Source organism: Netta rufina, assembly GCF_964035555.1.
Source record: "Netta rufina genome assembly, chromosome: 16".
NCBI classification, from domain to species: Eukaryota; Metazoa; Chordata; class Aves; order Anseriformes; family Anatidae; genus Netta; species Netta rufina.
The window spans coordinates 1,083,838-1,107,648 of record NC_140140.1 but is presented as its reverse complement, the minus strand read 5'-3'; the positions used below and the strand labels follow the sequence as shown (position 1 = coordinate 1,107,648).

Here is a 23,811-nt window from a genome sequence, read left to right as displayed (position 1 = left end):
TAGGGAACGAAGCTAACAGAGATAGTGTCGCAAACTTAACAGAAAAATTATATCCCTCTGGATACGTGTTATATTTGGAGAATAAACTGAAGAACAAATCATTCTGCAGCTTAAGCCATCTCCTGTGTTTTCCTGGAAAAAAAAAAAAAAAACCCTACAAGCCTCGTCTTCTCATTTCCAGGTAGCTTGCCTTTCTGAAATCTGAAAAGAAGACAGCCCTTGTTAACCTTGCTCCCTTAGGAACTTTCAGAAGCACAGTCTGGCTGTGGATTTGTTTTCTCTGCCTCCTCAAAGAGCTCTCTTGGAAGGGGTGCAAGGTCCAGACTGATGTCACAAAGCTGGTGCCATAAATCCCACTCACCTGAGGCTTGTGACCTCAGTGACCAACACACTCCTTGCACTGCTGCAGGTCATGTTCACTTCAGCACCTTTCTAACATTCATCCTGGGGCTGTTGGTCTCTTCTGGCCATTGCACACAGGAAACCAAACGTGCTCTGTGCTGGGGAGCCAGGTTTCAGCTCAGCCTGAAGGGGCAGGAGAACCCCCAGCACCCTCAGATCTGGATGTGCATTGTCACATCCTCCCTTCCCCATTGAAAAGGAGCTCCAAAACCCAGGGCTTTGTGTGCCGGGATGCCACAAATTGCCTGTGGAAAAACATCTGGCTTACTCACAGGGATTGAAGAAGAATAGGATTGCAGGGGGCAGAGCAGGAAGAGCCCAGTTCCGTGGTGAGTGTTTCTGATTTCCCGGCCATGTACCTCACCACGTGCATGTGTGCAGTGTGCCAGGCAGCCCTGTGATGCGATGGAGGCGAGCACAACCACAGACCCAAAGTTTCCATACTCTAGGAGTCTTATGGGAGCTGACTTCAAGCCTCACAGCCCCTTAAAGCTCCTTTAGCCTCTCCCTTAATATTTATGTGGCTCAATAACTGTACTCAGTTCTGCACAAGGGGTGGACAAATAAGCACCAGGTCCAGAGGGAGCAGCATGCAGGGGGCAGCTCTTCCTCCAGGTGCAGGAGGGCACCCATGTGGCTGCCCCCATAACCACACAGGCTGAGAGCACAGGAGGCAAAATTTCAGCCCTGGGCATTTAATCTGGGCTCTGTGTACAAGGACATTGGCATAACGAGATGGCAGGCAGGATAAACCTCTGGGCACAGCAGCTGAGCTGCCAAAACAGAGATAAACGCTGCCACATTGTTAATACCAAAATCCTGGAAATCAAGCCAAGAAAGTGGACGTCAGGGAAAGATCAAAGGATAAGTACATCTCAGCAACTTGTTTCCTTTCCTTTCCTTTCCTTTCCTTTCCTTTCCTTTCCTTTCCTTTCCTTTCCTTTCCTTTCCTTTCCTTTCCTTTCCTTTCCTTTCCTTTCCTTTCCTTTCCTTTCCTTTCCTTTCCTTTCCTTTCCTTTCCTTTCCTTTCCTTTCCTTTCCTTTCCAATCAGATTTGCCAGGGTGGAAATGCATTTCCAAGCCGAGAGAACAGGCTGCCGCTCCAGAGGACTCTGCCCTGCTCCGGAGCAGCATTAGCTGTATCTAAAAGAAGGAGCCGTGGCATGACTCATACTTTCCAGTCCCCATAATCCCTCACAGTAGGTTTCAGATTTAAGAGTTTTCCTCTCTCTGACTTCACTTTTGCTATAATTTATGCACCTGCTTTGAAGAAGCCTTTGAAAAATCTGACAGTGGAGAAAAGAGAGCCTGTTTTATCTGTCTGATGGACAGGCTGCAAGGAGAAAAAAAAAAAAAGAAAAAAGAAACAACACCACCACAGCTGAATTGTGTTACCAGGAAAATAACATCTGCATGTATAACTTTCTACCAGGCTGTGAGCAATCAAAAATAAACTACTAGAAACCCTTTGTCAGAACAATGGCAGGGCTTAAGTGAAAGAATAAGCAGTTCAGCAGGCAGAAGTGCGCGGCTGACATAAGACAGAGCAAATGTGATCTTAAAAAACAACAACACGCTAATGAATTATGTACGAATGCAAACCGAGGGCCAGGATCTCGTGCCCGGCTCCTGGGGACAGAGCGGTGGCCGCGCTGTGTCCCCGCGCTGCCTGAGCCCCCACAGTCAGGTGTGAAGCTTGGTTATCCTGCAAAGGATTTTTTATGGAGTTTTGGAAAGATCAATAAATAAAATATATACTTTGACATGCCTATTATTTTAGAAAATGTGTTTTTGTCCCTGCTGCTTTGGAGCTGCAGTTTCAGACACAACCACAGACTGTGTCTTGGGACACCCAAAGCCCTGCAGTGCCCTGACTGCAAGCCCTGCCCCATCCCTCCCCAGCTCTGCACCCTGTGGGTTCTGCCCCCAGCTTTCCATGCCTGTCCCACACACTGCCAGCCCCTGTCTATGTCCCCATCAGTCACCCTCTTTGCCTGCCTGCCTCAGCTGGCATCTGGCACTGGTGCTTTCAGAAGTTAAAAACCCCTTCCTGGGCTCAGATGTCTCCTTCCTGCTCTGTTTCCTTTTCTGCACTGCACGTTGCTGCAGAAGGGAAAATACAAACAGTCTCCTTGCCGGTTTCCACAAGAGCTGAGCTGCTATAGAGGACAGATTTCTGTGCTCCCATCCCATAATACAGAGCCACGGGGGTGAACAAAGCCGCCTCAGACTCACAGAGCCAAGAGGTGATGCCTGGCTCTTTCTGCAGGACCTCCAGACCCATCACCCAGACCCCACATCACTGTCCTGCATAGCTCCCTGCTCAAAGGTCAGTAAGAAAAGCAAAATCAGAGGAAAAAAAGTGTCAGGCTTTCACCAGGAGCTGCCTGGGTGTATTCCCACCTGGCCTGCATTTGGTGTCCTGGCTGCAAAGAGAGATTTCAAAGTTTGTGCAATGCTGCCTAGCACACGCCCTCAAATAAAATTCTTCCCTACAACCTTTTCTCCCTCACACCTAGGACACAGCTGTAAATTAGGAAGATTTCCTTGGATTACTTTTGTTTGTTTGTTTGTTTTGTTTTACAGCTCTAAGATCTAAGTCGTGTATTTTTTTAACTTCTCCTAGATTGCTCCCTCCAGAGAGATGGCGACAAGTGCATGGCGTGTGCTGGAAAAACAAACACTTTTACTGCTGTCTTTCGGGAAGCTTTTGGTAAACAGCTGCATCTGTTTCTAAGTTGACTTCTTCTAAAGTGGTGATAGTATCTACCTGCCTGATGTGGTGCTTCTTAGGCTGCTAATTAACAACACTGAGTTTTATTGGTGTTTGTGCTTGTGGCTGCATTTTGGGTGTATGAATGAATGGTGCCCCTGGGGAAAATTTTTATTTCTGCTGGCATGCAAAGCTTAGAAATATGTGAATAATAGAGACAGACCCTCTTAAAACAGCTCAGATTATCTGATGCATTTCTAGAAAGTCATATTAGCCAGCTGAGAGTATAAAGGATGCAAAATTGCCAGGCGGTTGAGCTATCTCAGGATATTCCAAACCCCAGTGATAATATCTTGGTACTCCTGTGATGGATTTATCTCCTGGCAATCCTTCTGCAACCCCCCTTATTCTGCAGTCAATGACTAGCTCTGCTCAGGAAGGCTCAGGAGCCTTTACCATCCATCATCTTGATGACTGCAAACATCTCTTTAATGGTGTGAGCAACAGGCATGATCTGCACCTCTATGAGCATGAAATTTTAAGAATGCTCCTTCCCCTGGAGCTGCCCTGAATGTCAATAGTGGGAAGAAGATGCTGGGGGTGTGAGAACTGGTTTAGAAGGTGGCTGGTCTACATTTAAGATGAGTCTCATAGTAACATCTCCAGCTTACTTGTGAGCTTCACCATTCATTGTGCTGCTAATACAAATGCCTTACTCCATGCAAATCTTTTATCATTGAACAAATTAAAAAGGAGCAAATTTGATCTGCCTGCACTTTTAAACCCTTCCCTCGGCAGTGGGGGGAAGCATTCACCTGGAAATCTCAATTATACCGCAGCTGTCAGCTCTATAATTAGAGCAGTTAGGTCATTCTGAGCATAGTGTGTACTACTCACCTCCAGTGACAAATAACCTGCCACCTGACGCACACCTCGTGCACCTTTCCAGAGGCTTACAAATACACAGACAGTCCAGCTGCCTGCATGCTGCCATAAAATGAACCCCTGCTGCTCTGACAGTCCTGGGGTGGAGAGCTAGTTGTGGGTCCTGCATCGACAGAATTTGCTCTTACCCCTCTTACCATCTCACATGAAACCTCACAAACCACCAGAGAGCTCTGTAAATGGCAGGGAGAATACAAACAAGGCCAAATCACATGCTGTAGCCTAATGCTGGTATATCCTCAACTTCTGAACACCCGCTCTCCCCTCCCCATAAATCCCTTTTGGAGGCACCAGACAATCCCACAGCAACCAGCCTGTCTGACTGACTGGCATTTGGCTGATACAGATGAAGGCGTCAATCAGAAAACCAGGCCCAGTAGCCTAATCTATTTCTTTAAAAAGAAATAATTTGGGCCCTACATATGCTGTGGAACTGCCACACAGCCAAGTTATTTGGGGATATTGTGCAGGAGGGTCACAGAGCACTGGTGATACACTGTTTGCTACAAAATCCTTTCTTCCAGCCACTGGTGACTAACCCTGATGACAAACACGAGGCAGCCTTTGCCATCCACAGTCTCCATGGCTTCAAACACACAAATCAAGGAGTAAATTTGCTTACAAGTAGCCCCCACAAAAGCACCCTGGTGGCGAGTTAGTGCAAAGCTGGTGTATGTTAAACTCCAGTCCTGGCTTCCAGCAACCCAGCGTCTGCACCTAGGCAAGCTCCCAGCTAAGCCTTCCCTGTGCCTGAGCTAATACAACCACTTGCTGTTGAGAAAATAACATAATTGCACACCAAGCACTAAGCCTAATGAAACCGTATTGATTTTGTTGTTAAGGCCTATGTTTCTAGGATTGCTGGGCTAACAAAATATGTTTTCTGAGCGGTACAGAGACAGAAAAGTGCAAAGAAATCCCATTAACGATATAACAAATAACCCGGCCAAGCAACAGTCCTCATTTCACATTCAAATCCTAGAAGTGATAGGTTTTAATGTGCTTAGTATCTTGCCTTCTGCTTGATGACGGGTAGTTTCATATGGCACTAGGTCACTGGGCATTAATCAGATAAATCCTTCATAATGTAACCTGTACCTACAGCAGAGGGAGGGGGCTCACAATACCAAAGCTCTGTAAATGAACGCTGTGACTGAATGCACAGAAAGGGGGAGGACAGTGAAGAGGGAAGAGCTGGCGTGTCAGGAAGAGGAAAAGTGTGGTGCTGTGAGAAGTTTCTTGCTAGAGCTGGATGATGTTGAGTGGGGATTTCCTAGGTGGGGGGATGCCCAGGCTGAAAGCCTGTGCCCAGATCAAATGCTGGGATCATGATCCCCCAGGACAATGAAAAATAAGTTTCTCTTCCATTTCTGGTTTTTTTTTTTTGTTTGTTTGTTTTGTTTTTTTTGTTTGTTTTGTTTTGTTTTTTTCTCTTTAATTTATTAATTATTTCTCAAAGTTTTAGAGTGCAGAGTTGTAAAGAAACATGCAGAGCTGTTGCAAGAAGAAGACCTGAGTGTGAATGACAAATAAGACCTACCTGAGCGTGCAGGTAGCAGCTCCAGGGGTGGCAGCTCCTGCACTCACCTCTGGGTGCAAACACCTGGAGGAGGACAACGAAGGACACTGGTGTCCTTCCAAGAAAAGTCCTCAAGAGGAAGAAATAAAATGGGACTTTAGCCAGCACTGGAGGACAGGAGGCGAATGGAGGCAGCATGATCTATTCTCATCTGGTCCCTTGCTTCTCCAGAGCACAATGGGACCCTGCTGCCTGCCCTATTCCTAGGAGGCTTTGCTGGTAATAAATCTCATGTCCTCGCCCTTCTGTGTCACCACAGCACTCTGGATTGCCCAAATAGAAACCTGGCCATCCCATGGCACTGATCTGCTTCAGGAGAGCACGAGCACACCCGCAGCCAGCTTTGGTGTGATGTGAGCAAGTTATGAAAGTACATGCTGAGAGTGGAGCCTACATTTAAATGCTCTGCTGAATGAGATGAGTAAATTAGCAGCAGAGAAATTGCACTGAGAGGTTTGGTGTAGGTATTTGTACCTATGGGGAACAGCTGTCATGTCTAAAACTCCCACAGTGGGGCAGGGAACTGGAGAGTACCTTACTGGAGAGTAAGCAGGCAGCAGAAGGTCTCTCCAGAGAATTCTTAATCTCAGTATAGGCAGAAACTATTGCAAACACTGACTGTCCTTGGGATAACCACTGCCCAAAGACTCATTGCCAGCTACCTGGAGGCTTTAAGCATGCTGGGGAAGTTCTACTCTCACAAATTTGGCCATTCACCATCACTTCCATGCAATCTGCAGGGCATTAGCTTTCCAGCACAGCCTCCCCAGGACAGTCTCTTCCCTCAGAGGATGGCAGACTTTCATGCTTGCAGCCTAAAACATAAGCGTGCAAGAGTACACTGTCCAGAAGGAAAACAGAGCCCAGGATGCATTTTAATTACTGGTGGCATAAAGCCCAGGCAAGGTTGCTGCTCCATAGTCAAGCCATAAATCTGTCCAAATAGGATTCTGACTACGTCTGCCGTGTTTATATTACAGAGTTTTATGGCCATGTGATTCTTCACCTGGAGAGGAATAGTGTCGCTGTGCAGCCAGTTAACGAGGAAGATTTATTAACTGGTGACGAAGACCTGGCTGCTGCCTGCATGTCTAACTCCATGTGGCCTGGCGGTGTGTGCCCCCAGCACCGGCTCCATGGGGAGGGCTGGGCACTGCCAGCTTGGTTTGGGACACATTTGCCTCTGCTTCAGACCTGGACTAGAAAGCTGCTAGTGTCTCAGCGTGCCTCAGTTTCCCTGTGGGTGTGGAGGGCTGGAAGGGAACCTCGCGGAGTGCTCTGTGATGCCCTCAGGAGGAGCCTGATCAGAGCAGTGGGCTGGTTTCCCCTGTTCTGAAGGAGCTGAATTCTGAGAGTAGAGGGGAGAAAGAGCCCAAACTGACAGCAAAATAAAACGCAGATTGTGGAACATCTGTTCCACAGAAACAATCTCTCCAGGCCTCTCAGATGCTGCAGATGACATATTAACCTTAAGCACCAAGGAATTCTAACTGAAGGAGGAAAATGTCCTTATTTTCATGGAAACGTAGCTAGCAGGTGCTTCCAGCCTTCTCGGTGAAATGGGGCTTTTAATTGCACAACAACTCACTCCCTCTTTGCTATGAGCTTTGCGTTAACCAGATGCTTATGGCTCATTGACTTGAGTGAGGCCGCTTGCATGCTGGCAGCGTGCACGTGCTGAAGCCTTCCACCCGCAGCAAGTTTTCCCCTTGCTTCTAGCCAGACCCAGTGGCAGGCTCTGGCTGGATGTGAGCACTGTGTACATCCCAAGGCAGCGAGGGAGGATCAGCTGTCTGTTTTGATACTCACCTTAATAGAGAAATTTTAAAAAAGGCGGGGGAAGGCATCTCCCGTTCCTTGTTCATGCACCGACATATAGCTCCCCAAATCTCCCTCCTCTACTTGGTCCCAGAGGAAAATTTTTGAAATAATCCATATTCATTAGAGTTTTTAATCCCTCACATGCCAGAATTCAGCGGGCTGCTAATGAAGAAGACAATTATACAGCACTTCAGAAAAAAAAAAAAAGGCAAATCAGAACAGGTGCAAAGATCTGGAGCTCTGCCATATTCGCTCTCTGTTCTTTGGCACAGTGCATCATTATTTTACTTAAAATGTATTGAAACATCCAAACAGTTTAAGGCATCAGTCTGAAAGGGAAAGAGGTGACATTTAAGATTAATCATTAGCTGTTGACCACCTAAGACACTAAATCAAAAAGAAAACAGCTGGCCAAACTGAGCTTTGTGTTCCTTCTGAAGAACACAAGCTCCAGTGACGGTGCACCAGCAGAGTGGTAAAAAGGCAGATTGTGTTTGCTTTGCCCCTTGAATTATGGCTTTAATGTACATGTACATGTACAGAGCTAAAAAAAAAAAAAAAAAAAAAAAAAGTGGTGCCTGAAGGATTTATGTCCTGCCAAAGACAGCATGGGAAAAGCAAAGAAAGATTTTCTGCCTTTTACAGATGTGGGCCAGGGGCACAAGAGAGAAGATGACCTTCATGAGTCTGCGCAGAAATCTGGGGGCAAAGCCATGCCCCCCATGTGCTGATACCAGCCCTGTCACTGACAACAGACTGCCAGCTCTCAGCTTGGAGCTTTCCTACCCAATTTTGGGGGTGGGAGCACACACCAGAGCAGGACAATGCCACAGGGCTGATTTCAGGAACAGCAAGCTGAATTTGGGCTCTTTGGACACACCAGAAACACTTTGGGAAAGACTGCAGCGAGGAGGTCAATGGTGAAGGATGTTGAATGATGAAGAAATGGTCTGTGAATGATGAAGAAATGGTCTTTTAAAGAAGGGTCCTTTTGGTGCAACGGATCATTCTGCAGGCAGGAAGATGGAGCCCATTACCATGGTTATGGCTCATTCCCCCAAAAATAATAAGGAAAAGAAACATCCCAGCAGGTAGGTGATAACGTGGGGAATAAGGGATGAAACAACAGCAGAGATTTAAGTGGAGCTCAACTGTTTAGGGACATGGTGGAAAAATAAAAAAATAAAATAAATTTAGGAGAAGATTCAGTGTTTCATTTCCTTTAGGATATAAATTCACAAATTACCAATAGAAAGAATCTGACCTGCTGACCATGTAGACATGCAGCCACACCACGTGCAATGACACATCTAATTTGCACACTATTATCCTGTTTTTCCACATGCAGATTGAGTAATTGCTTGTATCAACTGCAAGATCCATTTGCATATTCCAGCTGCCTGCTTTGCATGCTAAATCACAGCAAATGCGTGCACAAAATTGAACTGCTCGCCCTGCTCTGCGCACACGTCTGCCTGAGTCTGTTCAAACCAAACCCACGGATTATGTCCGTGTGGAAAGTATCAGCAACAAACTCATGTACTGAAACTAGCACAGGGCACCTGGGGGCTTGGGTCTGAGTTACTTTGGGATTAGTTTATAGCAACAAAACCCATGATGCAACCAGCTTAGGTAAATCAAGCAGGGGCAGCCAAAGGAATAACTTTCTCTGCTTACTCCTTTGGAGGATGCTGCCTCTGCGGGGAGGGACAAGCAGGCAGGGCATCAGATCCCCGCTGCGCCTCACTGCTTGCAGCCCTGCCGCAGACTGGGATCCCAGCGAGTGCTGGGGAGGCAAGCAGAGCAGCTGCAGAGCAGGCAAAGGCAGTTGTGTTTGCTTCACTCTACTTCACTGAGCAGCCTAGCTTGCACCTAGACCAAGCATTGTGGATGCAGGTTGACCCAAACCAATAACGATGTTTCCTTGCCAAAGGGAGAGAAACATGTCCGGTTTCTCACTCTTTCCCTCAGCATCCATTGCTGTTTACCATCAGAGACAGGACACTGTGCTCAGAGGGATGCTTGGTCATACTGATTTGCACTGACCTGTCAAGAAAAAGGCCAGTCTGGGCAAGCGATTAACAGTGATGGAGACTAAACACCACACCTTTCAAGAGCAGTTTTTGTGTTCTCTGTGAAATGTATTTATGGCTTGTTTTGGGGTAGCATACATGAGCCGTGAGTCAGGGCAGTATTGCACTTAGTGGTATATAAACACACAACAAAAAGATGGAACTTCCTACAAAGAGTTTATGAATTCAATAAATTACACCTATAACTCCTGGAAGTGGCATTCTCCATGCCCAAGTTTTCTGGACCATGGAGCAAGTTTCTCAGAAGTTAGTGCAAACGAAGTATTTCACAGCCGCTTTACAAGAAGCTCTTAAGAGCATCTTTAAAAATAACCACTAAGTCAAGAGGGATTCATTCATGGCCATTCATAGCCAGAAACTTTAACAAGTTTGTTCAGTAGCTTAACAGGCATGCAAAAATAATGGAATTACACCTGCCCTTGTGTTAAGCAGAGACAAAAGAGAGGGCAGGCATCACTCGAGTGAGACCTTTTGCATTTGCCTGGCACGATGAAAGTCTCATATTTCAGCAGGCAGATTTCATATGCTGAAGCTGGCTTTGGCCAGGGCTGCAGGTGTTGAATGAGCTCATTCCCTTGGGTTGCGAGAGCTCTACAGTTACTCTTATAGAATAACATTGTGTGCAAACACAGGCAGAAGGCACTAACGTGTCAATTAGCAAAATGAACTCTGGTACCCAATGTGATCTAGAATGCAGAACAGCTTGTGTCTGGTGGAAACATCTCCGCACCAGTACAGGAGAAAAGCACCCTATGGTGTCCTGCTGAACCACCCACAGGACTCTGGAGTCAGGAAGGGATCAAAGTACACACAGAGAGGGCTGGGTCTGCTCGTGCCTTGGGAAGCAAGAAGGTCTCGGTCCTGAAGTGCTCCCATTGAGATCTGCTTCAGTCAAGGCAGGTCTAGCAGGCCCAGGGCACTGGGAATTAACCGCACATGCTACACCTCATCTACTTTAAATTTAAGAAAGAAAATTAAGAAATAAAATAAGAATTAAGAAATTAAAAATTAGTTAAAAAGAAATTAAAATAAGGATTAAGAAATAATTTAAAATAAATTAAGAAATAAGAAAATTAAGAAATAAAATAGCAATAAATAGGACCCAATATACCTGGGACCAGCTTCCAGGCCCACAACAAAATAAACCAGAAGTGCGAGTCATGCCCTTGGGTGTCTCCTGCTGAAGGCACAGCAAGGGGCTGACCCATCTGGGAGCTCTCATGGTGCCAGAGGAGCATCAGCACTGCTGGGGAAGAGGGGCCACACCACCTTCATGGGGCACCTCCCAACACTGACATAACCTGTCCTAATGCACTGCAAACACCGGCAGGTGCTCAATGGCAAAACCCCAGACTGCAGCTGTGTGAGCCTTCTGTTCTTGTAGGAACAGGTAACACATTCAAAAGACTTGGTTGGCTTTTCTCGGCTGAATGCTGCAAAACCTGCTGAGATCAATCAGACTTTTACCTGAGGAGGATTAGGGGCTAAGAATAGCTGCACGTTAACTGAGTTTAATTCTGCTCGCTGGCAACAAGTGCGAGGTATAGCTGTAAAGGCAGAGGACATTTGCTGCCACAACTTTGGCATTTATTTATTTCTAATCTCCATCCCAGCCTAACAGAAGCTATTCTTTCTGAGAACAAACTCATTCCTGAGTGACACCAGTCAAGATAATAAGATGCAGATGCTTGTGCAACACTTGGTCCAAGGACTGAGAGGGAAGAACTAAAGTGAGCTTTGTTGTCCACCCTGCCTAGGACTTCCTAAAGCCTTGTGCATGAAGGGACATTTGATGGGCAAGGGCTGCTCTAGGTGGGCACACCACAAAATCCCCTTCCCCAGCCTGAGGGCAGCTTTGCAGAGGCTCGCTGTGAAAGAGGAGAGCAGGGGAGCCATAAGAGAAGAAAGGTCCCCACACGGTGACACCGTGGGACTGGCCATGCCATGCCGGCAGTGCTGGGTCCCCTGCACCCCCCTGGGGCAGGCATCGGAGGAGACCCCATCGCTGTGAGAGCTAGGACAGCCAGTGGGGTCTGCTGAGGGATGGAGAGACTTCCTGGGACACTAAATAAGCTATATGGACTGCACCTTGGGGACTGCCTCCTAACCAACAACAGAGGAAGGCTCTCTTGAAGCAAGGATCACTAAATTCCATCCCTGAGAATATTTCAGAGCAAGCTCCCTGCTGTCAGCTCCTTTGCTTTCAGCCAAGGACATGAGCTCTACTGCCAACCCCTTCCTCCCGCCAGCACTGATAATACCACTGTGGTCTAGAAAATCGCCTACCCATGGTCCTTGCTCTGTGCCCAGCACCAGCCAACCCCAAATATAATGGCACCTGTGCATTGACAGGCAGGTGGGTGGCTTCCCTTGCACAAAACAGAGCTGCAGAATTATGATCTCTGCTCCAGATTCCCTTACCTTGCTGGGCCAGGCTTGCTCTTGGCTGTATCTTGGGGATTTTCTTGTTTACGATTTCTTCTGCATTGTTATATTTAAGTGTAGATTGATAATAATAGTTACTGCACCAGGCAGTCTTGAGGATTACTTAATTAATGTTTGTGAAGCACTTTAAGATCCTCAGATGAAAGAAACTAAGAAATGCAAAGTATAATTATTATGTATTATTAATAAACTTCTGGCACATTGACAAGAGAGGAGACAACATTTTTTTTTCTTTTCTAAAAAGACTTAACTTTTATGCTACAAAAGACAGGTATACCAAAAAAAAAAAAAATCACAAATAAGTAGACAAGGAGCAACAGCTCCATAATTCCACTAGGATGGATTCTTCTGATGGCAGAGGGCAAAGTGCCTCCAAAAGTGAGCTACACTCCTCCATCCAGACACGTGGAGCTTTGCGAATAGCCAGATATGGAGAAGTACAGAGATGTTACAGCAATTTCAAATAGTGGAAGTGCTCAGATGCACTAGTGATGAGGAACAGGAGAGAGTTTCGTGCATGATCACTACAATTAGTAAAAGCACAGGATACAAAAGGAATTATGCATGCAAAGCAATGGATGGACATTTGGAAACGAACATTACAGCTGTATGAATAAAGTGTTTCAGATCTGAGAAAGGTCCAGATACAAATGAGATTTCCAGAAACCTGAAAAAAGCCCTGATCTGAGATGGGCTCCTAGGCATTTTCAATGAATTGTTAAACCACAGCTGCCTCCTGGACGCTCTTGGCTGGGATCCAGCTGCAGCAGAGGAAAAAGCAGTGCAGGGATTAGGGCTGGCTTGGGGCTCTGGTCCTTGATGCATCACAGACCCTGAGGAGCCAGGCAGCCCCTCTGTACTTCTCCATGTAACTCAGGATAATTGCGCTGCTCTCCACAGCACAACCAGGAGGACAAACACATTGCAAGGCACTCAGATGCCATGGCAGAGAAAGCTGGGGACCAACAGCTGACAAATTGTTGTAGATAAGGATGCAGTCCTGTTAAAGAGGCTCCTCAGAGAGCCAGGGAGCTGCTCCCGGTGCTCTGTGCAACAACACATTCCCAGTCCTGCTTTACACTCGCAACAGCCTGAGAGTAAACCCAGCAGGACACGGAGCACGTGTCCAGCACCTCCTCTGTAAAGCAGCCAAGGATGGTGCTTCCCGCGAGCACCCGGTGCAACAGCAGCATGCAGATGGGTACGAGGGGCTTGGTCGTGCTTGGAGAGGAGAGGAGAGCAGAGCAGAGCAGAGCAGAGCAGAGCACTCAGATATCACTGAAACCAGCCAAAGAAAGCATATACAGCATGTGGAGAAGAATTCATGTGTCACGGAAAATATGCTTACTATAGATAATACTACACAAGATTTTAAGTACTGAGACTGCAAGATGTACCTCACTGCTCACATCAATTTGTTCTTTTAAGAACACAAGTTTTTTTTTGTTTGTTTGTTTGTTTTTTTTTTTTTTTTTTTTTTTGTTTTTTTTTTAAGAAATACCCACAAGGAATCTTATGTCTATAATAGAGTTTGGTAAGGATAATCATGTCATAGAAACATTTCATCCATCAGTACCAATCAGAGAGTATTTTTGGCTTTAATGCTGTTTATGTAATGCAAATGAGATTTAAAGCTTCATTTTGTTCAAAAACGAGCAAGAGCAAATGGACTTAAAACTAATCTGAGCTTTTGGCTAGAGACTCTGCATGAACCCTAGTCCAAACAGGTCTGAATAAGTTGAACTCATAACTGAAAATGATGGTGTACCACAGGAAAAATGAATTTTAATATATATTTTTTTCCATGACTGTTCACCCTACTTTATTGACACAAATTTCTGATTGCATTAGCTGGATGCCCAATGGATGTTGTGTTTCATCAGCATGATATCCAGGCACAGACAAGCACTTTGGTTTGTATCCTTTGCTACTGATTTCTCTTGTCCAAACCCAGGTCTGAGACGCCATCAAGAAGCAGGGTGGTGACCTAAGGCACCTTCCCTGCACTGCACCTCTGGGGAAGAGTCACAAAATGGTCATAGCTGGGATATTATTGCACCACAATGGCTGCAAGCTTCAGCAGGCAGCAGAAACGCTCACAGAGTTTATGAAATGTCTGGACGAGACTTGTGAACGGGGAAAGGGGCAACATTCATAACAGTGCTGGTGAGTCCTCAAGGCCAGGCAGAGGCTGAATGCCAAGGGAAGGGCTGGCTGCCATCGTGTTACTTGGAGGTGGCATGGGACAGGTCACAGGGTAGGGAGGGGGCAGTGGTGCAACCTTGTGCTCCCAGGAGGAAGCAAACCATGGGGCCTCCCCTCTCCAAAAATCCACATGATGCTGCAGGGGCTGGACCCCTGGGTTTGAAAGACGCATTCAGGGTGTTTTGGGAGTTTCAGTGGGGAAAGAGGCTGCTGCTCCCCTGAAGATCCCTATCCATGCAAGAGCTTTCCTGCTGCTGCCTAAAATATGTTGGAGGAAGATCCCAAAGCAACAAAAAGCCCATGCTCTGACCAGCTACTGTCCCTTGTGTTCATGTGAATATTGTTAGTGCCAAAGGCAGCACTTGCTTTGTCTGAGGAGATATTATTCCTGTTGAGTAATGCTTGAGTTGCTCACTACATTTTCTGTATTTGTTGAAGAGAGGAGGTGGTTGTTAGGACCAGTTCTTAACTGCAAACACCTTCCTTCTACTGGGTAATTTTGCTGCAAAGGAATTTCCATACTTATATGTACATACATATAGATATATAATGCATTGGATATTTGGTATGATGATATCATTTCACTGTATAATTATATATATATATTGCCTAATATTGGCACTCAGTACATTTTACCAGAATCCCTTTCCCACAGTCAGAACTGCACCAGAAATTGCCCCAGGCCAGACCTTGTGCTTTTAGACCTTATGGAGAAAACCTTTCCACTTTTCTGTAACCACTCATTCCTCTAACACGACAGAGCTCTCTAGGACCTTCCCACACAGACTGGGCTCATCAAACAGGAATACCCCTGCTGAAACGAAGAGGTTTGGTTTCTCACCCCAACCACTTCAATAAACTGCCGAAGGGCTGCCAGCCCCCTTTGCACTGTGATGAAATGTTTGTTACAGGGGGAGCAGGCAAGGGCAGCTGGAAGCTCACCTCCAGCACAGGAACACACCAATGACTTGGACAAGCCAGGGTCATTCCCCCCAGCTCTGCCCTGGCCTCCCTCACCGACCTTGGGCAATTATCACCTCTTCACTTTAAGATGGGGATAATACATATACTGCAGGTTTGTCCTGGCCTTAAGTAATCCATCTTTTCAAAGCACTTTGAGAGCTTTGCTTGATGAGTATAGACATTATAATACTCGTCTGTTCCCATTACATTCCATGGGAGTTTTGCCCTCCACAGAGGCAAGGCTGGGGCTGCCAGTGTTACTGTGGGATCTAGAAAACAAACATGCTTGAGATACTTGAGTGTTAGCATTTTGGTAAGGGGCTATAGCAGGTATAAAGGCACAGTGCTTGCGTAGGGATGCTTGAAAATCTTATAGAGTTGCTGTAAATGAGTAGATTTTTCCCATTAAAAAAAGTCAGGAGACCTCATTGACACCTGCTGGTAAACACGCTTGGCTCATGCCAGATAAAGGAGACAGGAGAGGCCAGGAAGAGCTAGGACAGCAGAGAGAAATAAACCAGTCAGACCCAGGAAGAAGCTTACTTCCAAGATTTGCCCCTACTGTACCAAGTGGGAGAGTGTGTGCAGATACCTCCCCAGGGACTAACCTAGGAGCAAGGTCATCCTAAGGATAAAGGGTGCCAGAGCTAAAGCAGCTCAGGTCCCCAGCCCTAAGCGATGGGGCAGGGATCCCAGGGCTGTTGCCAGCTTGTAGGTGCACAGCCCAGAGCAAGGTGAAGCCGCTCTGCCCTTGAAGCAGCTCAGCACCATCAGGCCAGCAAGCTCTGTGCTACTACAACTGCGAAGCCAACCCAGCCCATGCAGGGAGCAAAGTGGGCAACTCTTGTGGCAACATGATCTCTCTGATCCCTGCCTGCCTCCATTTAGTAGAAGCAGGGACAACATATAGCTTCTTCAGGGAAAGCTAATATTAGTGCCTTGCTCACATTCACTGGCCCCATCATCTTTTCTGTTGCTGCCAGAGATCTCCATGGAGTAAATCATATTGACTGTGTTTATTATAAGAACTAAGCGATCGGCTGTGAACTTTCTTTGACATAAATATTTTGCCATTAGTAATGAAAAATAGCAACGCTTGTGTTGTAAAAGTAGCATTGGATTGTTTCTCTCAGTGGGGGCTTCATGTTGAAAGAAATCAGAAGGAAATTGTGAACTGCAGGATCAAGAGGAACAGACAGAAGGAGGAACCAAGAGCTAAACACCCCATTCCCTCCCACAGGTTGATGGCCAGGACACTTATCCCACTGTATAAAAACAGTTAAAAGAAGAGAGCATTTAAAAAAAAAAAAAAAAAGGAAGAATTGTTTTTTCACAAGACTCTGGAGCACATCTGCATAGCTAGCTCTGGCTGCTGCTGCAGTAGGTGCACCCCAGTTGGGGACAACGTGCCTGATGCTGGCTTTGTTTGCATGTGTACCAGCTGAAGCTTCACTCACGCTTTGTGAGCATCATACCATGCCTGCATTTCCTGCACAGATCAGGCCCAGCACTTGTCTTCTGAACCATTATTCCTAAGCCTCTGCAGTTACAGCTGAAAAAAAAAAAAAAAAAAAAAAAAACAAAAAACAGGGATTTTCCGTTCTCGCACCATTTCCTATATTTTTGACTGGTGATGGCACCTTAAATCATATCTGTTCACAGGCTGAGCAACTGAGAGGAGGGGAGAATACTGAGCAGCAAGGGGAATGAATCTCAGACAGATTTTTCAAAGGTACAAATGAGAGTTGGTGCTTTAAAAATAAAATCAACTATACCTCCACAGAATTCATCCCGAGCATGGTAGCTTGTCGCTTCCTTCCTGAGGCAGGCACTCTCATACAGATGTGGATAACTGCCCTCAAGGAAGACCACAAACATGGTCCAGGCTCTCCTAACAAAGTTACAAATAAGCTAAAAATGCAGCGGTATGCCTACACACATTTATCTACACCATACAGTTCAAGAAGCATAGTATGTACATCAAGAGGACTACTAAGCTTAACAATTTTAACTTTTTTTTTTTTTTTTTTTAATGCTTTAAGAGACTGCATGCCTGCAGGTTTGTTTGTAAGCTGCTGAACCCAAAACATTATGGCAGCAAATGCCAGGCAGCTGTCTGCCTGGATCCTGGGGGTGCTCAGTGATGCAGTAATAGGCCTGGGGAAAGGATCACCTTTGACAGGCGAGAATCCCACCTGGAGAGCTCACAATAAGCTTGCTGTTGGCAGATGTGCACCAGGAAATAACAGGAGATGTTGAGTTGGGGATGTGGGAGGCTGAGAAGCTGATGCCATGGTGCCTCCTATGCTAGAGGGATCATTGGCAAGATTCTTCAGAGCCAACAAAGAACCACAGGAAACAGCTGCTGACCTGGCAGCATTATATTTTTTTTTGCCCTAAAATGGGGGCTTAGGGAGGCTGTCATGCGGGGGAGTTTTGGGAAGTGGTGGCACAGCCATACATTGCAGAAAGGTCATCAGCGAGACAGAAGCAAAGGACACACTGCAGGGAATGGCTGGAGGAATTAGGACTCCCCAGGCAAGAGGTATTATAAACTCACTGGAAGGACAGGCACCCAGAAAAGAGCTGCAGGATGAAATGAGACTGATACAGAACAGCAATTGTTTGTGTATCCACAGGACAGTGCTGTGCTAGAAACCCAGCGATAAGCTATAAACCAAAGTGGCAAATCCCTCAGCCCATGGGAAAGGCTTTGGAATGAGGCTCTGCTTTTGATGTTCTCCAAAGGCAGAAGTTTACTTTGGATGAAGGGACTGTTCTCCTATATGTAGCAGGAAAGCCAAGGCAGTAGTTGCATCAGAAAAAAAAATGAAAGAGACAGCTGCCAGCAAAATGTGGGTAATCTAGCTGTAACAGTCACAGTCAACACCTGCCCTGAGATGGGAGCCTGAGAGACAGAAGACACGGCTGAGACGCAACCCCAACAATTAGGGAGAGGGGTTTCCTCTGCTGAATGCCTCGGAGATGAATGAAAATGGCACGCCATAAGGGAGGGACAGGAATAGAAAGCCCATGTGGGGGAAGAACGCTCTAGATGTAGCAAATGCATCTCCAAGAGGCTTTATCATTCTTATTTTGTCCCTACTATCAATAATAATAAGGAGAGAGCTTACAGAGCAACCTCTTCAATCCTAAGCAATGCTCCCAGAGATTAGCAGCAGAGAGCAGCGGGCAGCTCGAGAAAAGCTGTTCAACAAATGTAGAGGCATGCATAATAAGATTACTGAATTGGAGTTGCATGTTTTCAAGGATAAATGTGATATTGAACTGGCAAAGGCATTGTTGGACCAGGGCAAAAAGATGAGAAGTAGCCTGCCAGAATGGAGGGACTGCTGCAGCTGAGCTCCCAACGAGACAGGAACAAGCGAGAAGTGGAAGCAGCCCTCCAGAGCAGAGAGGAAGTGCATAGCCTACTTGACATGCAGATATGCAGAGCAGCTTTTTGCAAAGTGGATGATGTCATCCTGTTTTTCTCAGCCTTCAGGACAGCAAGAGAAAAATAGATGAACCCAGCACATGCACAGGAGTCTGTAAGACAAGCAGGCTTTTCCCCTCCTGTCCCCCACTGTGCAACACTAATTGCTCAGATATTGATCAGGAAAATAATTTGTAAGAACTCAAAGTAGGAAGGATTTCTTTTCTCCCTAAGATGCAAAAAGGGTGATGCTGGATCTTTCCAGCACTTCTGCAAGTGATCAGAGGATTTCCAATACCATATAAGCTAATTAAGGTGTTGAGTGGCTCTGATTTGTTTTGTGTTTATACCGGAAAGCAGGAAACAACTGCAGCCTGGGATTTTTCAGGATGCTCTGAAGTCTACTTGGATTTACAGCTAGGCTGGCTGCCCCAAGGGACATGAATGCCTCTCCAGGCAGATAGACCCACAGATCCTAACTAGTTTCACTAGTAAAAACAACAGCTATGGGAAGGACTTGTACTCTGGAAATCCAGGGCTGCTAACTGGGTTGCAGCTGGCAGAAACCAGCTGCTCAGGCTTAGCCTTGGTGAGGGAAAGGCCAATTCAGATAAACCCCCAAACCAGAGTGCTGGAGAGGCACTAGCCACTGCTGCTCCAAGACTTATACCAAGTCCCAAGGAAAAGCAGCAGCAGTTTGGCTTCTGGAGAGCTGGTTTCCTTCCCTAAGGGAACTACAAGGGAAAACAACCACACAACAAAATGTAATAACTATTCCAGAAAATATCCATACTTGTCTTCTTCAGAAGTAAATCCAGACAGAAGTGAACACTAGAGTCCTTCATGGTCAAAAATTGATTTTGTGAGTACACCAAAGTACAGGAGAAATGTTATAAAAACAAACAAACTACTGGGAGAATTACAGAAATTAGCAGGAACACACAGAGACAGCAATCACAGGAAGAGAAGGAAGCATACACGTAGATTGCAGTGGGTATTTCACGGGGATATACAGGCAAGTAAAGTCACAGAAAGCAGGAGAAACTGATCCTTTGTCTTGTGAGGTAAGAAAGGGAGAAATGAGTTTAATTAAATTAATGTCTACTCAATATTTTTTCATTTGCTATGGAGTCCCTCCTCATGCTGAGTTTTGTGCATGTGAGTTTCGACACTGAGTGAAGTGAGCTCAGCAGTGCAACAGAGCCTCAGAGTCAAGCAGCCCAGTGGGTTAGAGGGCTCGTGTGCCTGTGGCACTGCCTGATGCCAGGGAAGGGCACTCTATGTGCAGGGATGATCAGCCAGAGTACTGCCATGCAGCCCTTCAGGCCCTCTCACGAGGACAGTGCAGCTTTGGTCACAGCCACGAGGGGATGAAGTGTTATAGGGAAGGAGCAAACACCCCTCTGCTAGCACAGGCTGGTGACAAGTAACCCTGGGGCTTCAACAGCCATCTAATTCCTCGTCTGAGAGATCTGGAGGCTCTCAAGGAGTGGGTAATACAGGATCTAATAGAATGTTCTTTCTGGTCACGTACAGGGTGTAACATCGGACATAAATAAGTCAGTACTTGCCATGAGGTGGTTAGTTTAAAAGCCAGACAGATAAGTCAAAAGGTACAGGCAAATCCCCACTGGATAACAGAGCAACAAAAACGATGGGCTGGGGGATTCTTCTTCCCTTATTTTAAGGCTGTTTTCCACCCTGAGGTACTTCACCTATAATTCCTTTTTAAAACAAATAAGACAATGACTCGCCCTCTCAGGATTTAGTTCATCCCAGTATCACCATGAGAAGTTCTGCAGCAAGCTGTTATGGAGGGATCTGGTTAGGTGTTGTGCAGAAAGTGTTAAAATACAAACAATGCTGACAGCCAACAAGAAAACCCACCTTGCCAGAGCAGGAGTTAAATAATGGTGCATGGCTTACTAGGACACTGTGCTGGGTTTAGGGAGAACATGCATTTGTAGCCATTTTCTAGATTCCTTACAGAGAACATGAAGGGGGCCTGTACATGTTATATTTAAATGAGAAAAACAAAACAAAACAAAAACACCTTTTGCATTGAGTGGTACAATCTGGAGAAAAAGAGTAAGTGAAAGGAAAATAATTTGGGGGAAAATTGATACTAGGTCATCCAGTGACAGTCATTAAACCTCAGAAAGGGAACAAAGCATTCTATTCTATAGGAACAGTTGGAGCACCCAGACCTGGCAAAGCAGGTCAAATCTGGCTCTAGGAAAGATGACAGAAGTTCCTGGAGACCTGTAGTCTCAGCAAAAGTGCTCCACTGAACAGACAGCTTCTGGACAGCTTTTTTCAGCCATCAGGCTCAGATTTAGAGAATGCAGCCTGAAGTGGAGCCTGGGCACAGCTGGTTAGGTCAGATAACAGGTCAGGCTGCCAAGTCCCTATCCCTGTGCCCATCTATCAGAAGATGAAGACTGGGCCCAGCCTATTCAATATGTAGAATTCTCATGAAGGTGATGAAAGCAAAGGGCACACTGGCACGAGAGAAAAGCTATCTACCAGCAGGGAGAATAACGGATAAAGAATAGGCTTACCAGCTCTCCTGTCCCTGCCTGGTAAGCTAATTGTTCATCACGCCCATTTTTCTTGCTACACTTGAAACGAGTCAAAATCAGTGCTTGAGAACTGCTGAAATATTTGAGGTCTGAGAACATACAGCAACCATTTTCATTACAGTAAAGAACCCATAGAATGGGAGCTTTAAATGGGAAGAGTAATAATGCATTACAGTTCACTCTCAATTAATCCAGAGCCTGCAATTCCGAATGCACTTACTCCGAGAATTTTCTCAGAAAATGAAGCTAGAGTGTATTTCATTTATAAATCACAAAAGACACTTATTTGGCAAGGATGACCCCCTACTCATATACAATAAATCATGAACATCAACAGTCTCTAATGGATTTTGAGTCAGTGCCACAGACAGCGAAGCCTGGGGCCTGTGTTTCAGGATTCCAGGACTGTGCCAAAGGATCCTTATAAATGATTAATGCATTCAGCACAGTGTCATCTGGAGAGAAAAAGACGTTCTGGGGCTCCGTTTGTCATTAAAAAAAGTGATAATCGGTTCAGTAGCAGACCATGCCTCTTCCTTCCCCTGCGAGAATGAGCCATTTAGCTCCACACTTAATAAAATACCTTCCCAAAACTTCATACATGCTCTCCATTCATGGTATGCAAAATTTCCGGGAGAGAAGACAGGGAAAGGAAAAGCCTGTTTTCATAAGTAGCCCTCCAAACCCAAGCTTCCTGAGGGATGGAGCCAGGGTTTGCAGTTGCAAATGCACGTACAAAAGAGATAGGCCTCAGCCACCTCTATAATGTCACTTTCTACTTCTTTGCCAAACTGTGAGGATGCTGGTACATAGAAAATGCAAGTTTTGGTCCCTGCTGCTCAGTCTCTCATGCTTTCCGGTTATCCATCCTACAGTTTTCAACCTCTCCCCCTTTACTTTTGTCCCCATGGTTACTGAATCACTGTGTTCACAGAGATTTTCCTCAGTGAAGAATATGTGACTAACATGAGACAGCTAAATTACCAGAGCCAACTCTGACATTGGTTTCTCCTAACGAGGATCTTATCTTCCAAATGCTTTCAAATAGATCTGTTGCACTGGCACCAACTTCAGAGTTGCAGCACTTCAACTATTGAGAGACAGAGCTGCAGCAGCTTTGTACAGGGAGACTTAAAATAGGCTGGAATCAGGTAAAGGAAGAAATTCAGATGCTAGCTTTAGCAGACCTGCAGCCTAAGAGTATGTGATACACATATCTAGGAGATGCACTTCACAAAATTTTGAAGTCATCCTAAAAAGGAATGCATTATTTCTGAACTGGACCTGGGTCTAGGAGTTTAAGTAGATTTCCTCATTTAAAAACCAGTTTGGTTAAGCAGTAGGATACACACATGTTTTGGGCCCAAAGCAATCTCTGTTACACAATGCATCAGGACAGACCACTAAATAACAAACCTACCAACCTCCAGTCCCAGCAATCAGCATATGCTGACCCAGGACTCGGTGGAGCTGCTCCCACACTGACCAGCCTACGTGGCCCTCAGAGAAGCACAAACCAGATACCTTCCAAACTACCCAAAAAGCATATGTTAAGCCTCATTCACATCTGGGAGGTCTTTCTCCCCTTCGATCACAGCATCTATTGAGCCACAATTGCCCAGACACTAAAGCAAGGGCAGGAGGGCAACACCTCATGTAACCATCACTGCAGTCATGAGCCAATATACACAAGACTTGAGAAGAGGTGGAGATCTTACCTTGGCCGCTACGGAGGAGTTGGGCTTCTCCAGGAGGTCCCAGAGCTTTTTCCTTTTGTCAGCGCAGCAAGTGTTATCAAATTCCTCCCCTTCCCTTTCCCTCAGTGTCTCAGCTTCTCTCTTCAGCTCCTCATTCATCTGTTCCTTCTTCTGGTGGTAGCGGGCCTGGCAGCAGGACTCCAGGTAGATCTCATCCACCCCCCAGTAGTCCAGCTCTTGGCTGAAGGACAAGGCGCACATCTCCTCCATCATGTGCAGCTTGCCAGTACGGTAGAAGTTCAAGATTGAGGTGAATGCCCCGGGATGCCTGTCGAAGAAGTACTCGTTCTCCTCCAGGTTGTAGTCATCGCAGATCTCCATGAGGGAGTCATGCGTGTTGCAGTCTCTGAGCTTACCCAGCCTGGTCCGTGGCAACCTGTCCAAGGTCCGCCAGAGAACCTCGTGGGCCAACCCCCCCACGTTGAGCTTGACCCGGCGGGAGCAGGCCTTGCTCCTGATGATCTCCGTGGGGTCCGGAGGCAAAGAGGTAGTAGAGCGAGATCCATGCTTATTCATCCCCAGAGGCATCTCTGGTCCCCCTCAGGCTGGCTGCTCCAAGGCGCGGTGCGGAGCGAGGGCTGGCGGGGGAGGGAAGGGGAGGGGGGGGCCGGCTTCTCCTCACCTCTCCTTCCCCTCCATGCCCCGGAGCTGTAAGAGAAGCCAACCATGGGGCCCGAGGCCGGCCTTATCCCCGCGGGGCAGCGCCCGGCCCCGTTAATCAGCTCAGGGGGCGCGGCGGGCGCTGTCCGCCCCCGTGGTGCTGAACCACGCTCCGCGCCCCGGCGGGCGGCCGCGGGCAAGCGCTGTCCGCGCCCGTGGTGCTGAACGCGGCGCCCGCGCCCACGTGGCCGCCGGAGGAGCCGCCGCTGA

At 46.5% G+C, this 23,811-nt stretch overlaps 1 protein-coding gene across 1 annotated transcript in view; it reads right to left on the bottom strand.

Annotated features, from left to right (window-relative positions):
* KCNB1 (potassium voltage-gated channel subfamily B member 1) overlaps nt 1-23,469 on the bottom strand; it is a gene marked incomplete at both ends in the record, with an annotated part of 112,996 nt that extends 89,527 nt beyond the window's left edge. Inside the window, one exon of the mRNA XM_084296501.1 lies at nt 22,903-23,469. Within this exon, the coding sequence (XP_084152627.1) occupies nt 22,903-23,469 (567 nt within the window). The remainder of the gene's footprint in view (nt 1-22,902) is intronic.
* Nucleotides 23,470-23,811: the final 342 nt, after the last annotated feature.